This window comes from Macadamia integrifolia, chromosome 14 (assembly GCF_013358625.1).
Source record: "Macadamia integrifolia cultivar HAES 741 chromosome 14, SCU_Mint_v3, whole genome shotgun sequence".
Classification (NCBI taxonomy): Eukaryota; Viridiplantae; Streptophyta; class Magnoliopsida; order Proteales; family Proteaceae; genus Macadamia; species Macadamia integrifolia.
In genome coordinates this window covers 27796730-27801970 of record NC_056570.1, presented here as the reverse complement: position 1 = coordinate 27801970, position 5241 = coordinate 27796730, and the positions used below count along the sequence as shown (strand labels likewise).

At 43.0% G+C, this 5241-nt stretch overlaps 1 protein-coding gene and 1 pseudogene across 6 annotated transcripts in view; one reads left to right on the top strand and one right to left on the bottom strand.

The window, feature by feature from the left end:
- The window catches only part of LOC122061897 (non-structural maintenance of chromosomes element 4 homolog A), a 6411-nt gene continuing 1170 nt past the window's right edge, over positions 1-5241 (top strand). The window contains exons 1-6 of one of the 6 annotated variants that reach the window (XM_042625431.1): positions 1-368; positions 1917-1989; positions 2206-2378; positions 2523-2603; positions 3072-3321; positions 3424-3523. In XM_042625431.1, coding sequence (XP_042481365.1) covers positions 2216-2378; positions 2523-2603; positions 3072-3321; positions 3424-3523 — 594 coding nt within the window. In that variant the 5' untranslated portion in view covers positions 1-368; positions 1917-1989; positions 2206-2215. Of the gene's footprint in view, positions 369-1913; positions 2066-2205; positions 2379-2522; positions 2604-3071; positions 3322-3423; positions 3524-5241 lie in introns of all 6 variants that reach the window. The other 5 variants (XM_042625428.1, XM_042625430.1, XM_042625429.1 and 2 more) reach the window with 5 other exon arrangements.
- The window catches only part of LOC122061649, a 1501-nt pseudogene continuing 198 nt past the window's right edge, over positions 3939-5241 (bottom strand).

Here is a 5241-nt window from a genome sequence, read left to right as displayed (position 1 = left end):
AAAGTATCTTACCTCTCGCTGCTGCAGAGGATGTGACCTCGTCCTTCGTTTGGGTTTTATGGTTTTCGCAATTCCCACCGCGCGAACGGGTTTTTGGTTCCCGCGATTGAGTTCAAATTCTCGAACCCCTCTTTCTTGCTCGTCCAGCTGACCATCAAATCCACTCTTCGTCTCTTTCCTATTGTGCTTCCCTGTGTCTCTCTCTCTCTCTCTCTCTCTCTCTCTCTCTCTATTAGAAGAGAGGGGGGAACAGGGAAGAAAGGGCAGGAGGAACCGAGGAATCGAGATACCCGCTTCTCGCCTCTCGCTACTGGATAGCTTCTCCTCTTCTTGGCCTTCCGTCGGAAACCTCGTAACTGTCGACTCAGGTAAAGCCCTATTCTCTCTCTCTCTCTCTCTTTCTCCTCCCCCCCCTTCTCTCGGTGTTTGAGCGTTAAGATTAGGTGAAAATCATGAACATGGAAGACAATTTATGTTTTAGGGGGAGAGGGGGGGGTGTAAAAACTCTCTCTGCTAAGGCCTCAACGATCTGGGTTTTGGGAAGGATAGTTTGTTTTTGAGTGCAAGAGTTTAGAAAGGGCTTTGGAGCCATATAGAGCCAGAAACGAGTCTGGACACCGTTTAGGCCAGTTCTAACAGGAATGGATGTCTGTCTTAACGTTTACCTTTGTTGTGTTCTTCTTTATTCACTTTTTCCCCCCTTTTGTTGGGGTTGTTAGGGTTTCAGTTGCTACGGTACTCTTAAACTAATGTATTCTACGTATTTGATCAATTTACTTTACTGAAAGGCTGGTTGATTATCGGTTAGGACAACTACTTTCCATCCCTAGTTGGTTGAATTGCCTGAATCTTAATTTTACTGGTAGATCTCTAAAGTAGAGACTGGAGAATTGGGAAACCAGTTCTTCTTCTTGTCCACATAATTGTCATTTGTAGGGAGTCAACTGTGGCTGTTCAATGGAGGCCAGGAGGGGGGGGGGTGGTATCATATATTTATCATCTTCTGCCATAGGTTAGACCTTTCAGAATATTGGAATCTTAAGGTTCGAGAAGCCATCTGAAGCAGAAACTGGTTAAAAATGCACCAATTGGGTGATAGTTTCCTTATGAAATCATTGTGTGCATCACATCGTCGATTTGGGTATTGGACAAGAAATCATATAGTCTGAATTTGGTGTGAATTCCACTGGCATAGGTGCATGGTACATACAGACCTGTACCCTGATAAATTCATGCATGTGCTAACTTCGGGGTTTGCCAAGTCATTTATCCTGTACATTTTGTTCCTTGGAGGAAGGTCTCGTGGAATTCATGAAGACTTGCAAAGCCCCTTTGCAGTGGTCTGATTTATTCATACTTACATGCTATCTCCATTCTCTACGCTGGCTACTTCTTTTTCTTTTTTCTTTTTTTTGGGGGGGGAGTGGGTGTGGGAGTGGTGGTGTGTGGGTGGGTTGGTTGGTGTAGAAGTTCTCTGGAGATATTTTTCCTAGCCTCAAGCCATTTGGACATCAAAACTTGTCGGCAGTTCTCAATAATCAGTTTTATTAATTGAGTGGCAATGCTAATTGACTGAATAGTTCTGGCTTTTGAAAGGATGCACAAAATTGATTCAAAAGCAATGTATTGAAATCGGAGTTTATTTTCCCCAGTTTTGGAATGTTTTACATGATTTTATAGTCTCTATTTGGCGTATTCGCAGGACCCATTATAGGAGGGAGAAGCTGTCTCCTCCTCATTTGTATTGTTTTGTTTCTTTAAATGTTTGAAAACAACCATGGGTTGTGTTCAATAAAATATTTTATGCCAGCCCAGAATACTACCTATCTTTGGAAAAGAAAGAATGCAGGGAACAACTTTTTCCTTAACACTGGTTCTTGAAAGCTATCAATCATATTGTTTCTTTTGTGAAGAAGACAAAGAAAGCAAGGAGCCCCACTGAGAGGAGTAGCTCCAAATTGAAGCTTACATAAATATAGCGGCAAATTGGTAATTTTCGCGGGTGGTCACACTTCCTCACCCCCACTCCAATATCGTCAGTCTCTAGTCTCAACTATCAACTAAGGTTAGAGTTTTGGATTTAACCACTTGAATTTTTCTTTCCTCAATTGTGCCATTGTGGTTTCTTCAGGTTTCTGCTTTCTTTACAGGAAGTTAGGGTTTCTGAATTGCTTTTTTACTCTTCATTATTATTGTTTGTTGAAGAATCAGAGAGATGCCGAGGGTTGTGAGGCAGGAGAGAACTGAGATGGAGGAGCCGAGGGTAGAGAAAGGCAAAGAAGCGAATAGAAGAACAATGGAGGGTGTTCAGCAGCAGAATGAGGCTGAAAGAAGGGTCGTTCGATCCCAACTTCAGGCTTGGAAGAACCGTTTTCATGGTTTGTGCAGCTTTATCTTGACTTTTCTTTTTGAAAATTCTGTACTCTTTTTGCGGGGATTGTTCTATAATTAATCTGTTTGCTCGTTTCTATTTCTGGGATGTGACCTTTTGATTGCTATATGGATTTTTTAATGTCCTGCAGATGAAAGAGAAGATCTTTCTCGAGCTGATACTCCTGAATTCAAAGAGTTCCTCGGTGAACTAGATGTATTGCAACCCAAAGGTACTGAAAGAAACTTCATGGTATAAAGACAAAAGAAAACTTTTAAAACAGATTAGTGTAGATGTTTGTTTCACTTCCATTGTACTCAGGAATATCATGTTGTTTGTGCTGATGAATGCACTCTCTCTGCCTCCTGCTTGATTGTATCAACTTCTTTGCATTGTTTTAAGGTCTCATTTACCAACAAAGTGGAGGGGGTGGGGGTGGAGGAGGTTTTATTTATTTATTCTTTAGTGATGCTAGGCTTCTAAGGGGCCGGGGTTGATGGACCTCTTTTATTAGTGTTTAATTCTGGGGATGCGAGCAGACTGGTTTTTCCGTGACACGGGTATTTTAACCCTTTTGCGTAGGGAGATTGCAGTTTTACTGGATATTGCAATATAATTTTATGTTTATTGCAGCTTGTAATTTTACTTATGTGGTACCAAGTTACATTTGTTTGATTGTTTGTTCTCATTTGGCTTTTAGTTCAGAAGCCCAGAGAACAGGTTGCAGATGCAGAGGCTCTACTGGAATTTGTCAACACCATGGTAATCTCTGTTAAAGCACATGGAGATGAGGGAGTGACTCCATCTGATTTCGTAACCTCTCTTCTGAGAGACTTTGGGCAAGGTGGAGGGGGTGCTAACCATGATGACTATCGGAATTCGATGGCTTGGAGCGATATTGGCGAGACTGTTGGTCATGTTTTTAGGAGGATCTCTGGATGCTGCACAATGTAAATGACAATTAAATCATTGTTTTAGAAAAGATAATTTTCCTGGTTCATACATTTTGATATTTGGGGGTGATTTTTTTATTTATTTTTTTATTTTTTAAGGCTTGGGCCGATGGATACAGAATTAAAGCAGCGAAAGATTCCAGTTTCACGTAAACGTGCGAGGCCAACTGGAGTTACTGAACGTGCTCGTCCTGAAGAGGTGAGTTTCTTAATTTTCCCAGCTGTAATGCTTGTTGATTGCATTCTGACAGTGCATGGATCCTATTTACATTCACAGCATCCCATAAAAACTGTTGTTGGAAGATGACTTCTTAGTTTTGATATTCTAGAAAGGTGTACTTCTCATAAATGCAGCAGTATTATCCTGTAAAATAGGATCTGGAGTATTTTTTTAAGCAGCCACTTGCTAAATCTTCTTTTTTGGTTGTGTTTGGAAATATTACTGTTTCTTTGGGACCTTCTTCACATATAGACTAAAGGGAAATCTCTAGAGGATACCAGGGTCAATGATCTACAGGACCCCATTGTTTGATTGAACTTCATGGAATTGAAAGTTCCTGAAACGAAGGCAATGAAATACGGGGTACAATGTGGTGCAAGTGCATAGGGGGAGGGGTTCCTGTTGATGGCTGACCACACGGCCCTCTTATTGCTCTAGATTAAACTAATTTCTAAATTGGATTTTTTACATCAACCTCCCCTGTCGTTTGCCGAAATTACATAATCCCCCTTGAAAATCTAAAAATTACATTTAAACCCACCCAAACTAACACCATGGGAGAGGTGTTAGTTTTTTAAATGGAAAAGACGATTTTATCCCCTCCTTCTGTCAGGGAACCTTCCGGCAAAGAAATAGCCCGTGCGGGTGGTGACATAATTGACGGACCTGGAGCTTCAACGGCTACTGGAGATGGGGTTGGAGAAACTGCACGAGTAGGAGATGGAGAGGAAACAGGCCCCGAAGCTGGTGCTGGAGAAGGCGACTTCTCGAATAACTCGCTCGGAAGAAGAATGTTGTCGACAGTGAAAATGCACACTGGTGTGTCATCAATCATCGTGTCTGCAACCCTCGAGGAATCGACACCGGTGTCCAAGGTGATAGAATCTCCGGCGGTTTTCACTGTGAGGTCGTATTTGCCGGCGCCGTTTGTTGCAAGAGTGCTAATGGGAGTCTTGGTGGTCTTCAAAGTCCCGATGGGTGTGTACCCAGCCAATGCATGGTACTGCAGTAATGTAACCACCTGGGCGTTCGTTAGTTTACTGAGATCCAGTACTCTGGGGGCTTTAAACGCTTCGTCCGACGGCGCAAACAACGTTATACCCTTAGCCATGGCTGACTGGTAGACCTTGAGCACTCCAGAGCTTTGGATGAGTGAAGCAAAGGTCTTGCAGCTGTGCTTCTCGCTGTAATGTTAACGGAAGAAGCAGAGGGAGCAGGAGCAATCAAGATCCCTAGAGCGATGATCGGGGCATTGATCTCAAGGATGGAGATGTTGTAAGGGATCTGTTTGACACTCTTGGTGTAGCTGGAATCGAGCTTGGATCCAGGAGCAGCAGAGCCAAAACCAACCTTGCCGCCTTTGAGGTCTGTGATGTTGACGAAGCCGAGGTTACCAGCGGCATTGCCAGTGGTCTGGTAGAGAGTAGTGGTGAGAGTAGTACCCTTGGAGGTGTCATGGAGCTTCGAGGAGGACGAGGTTGTCGTGTTTTCCGATGAGAATGACGGGAAGACCCGTGCCGGAGAGTTTAGGGAGAAGGCATTGAGTGGTAAAGAAGGAGGGGGTTAAAATTGTCTTTTCCATTAAAAGAAATAACACCTCTTCCACGGTGTTAGTTTGGGTGGGTTTAAATGTAATTTCGGCAAACGACAGAGGAGGTTGATGTAAACCACTCTTCTAAATTTCTTTTCTCCCCCCC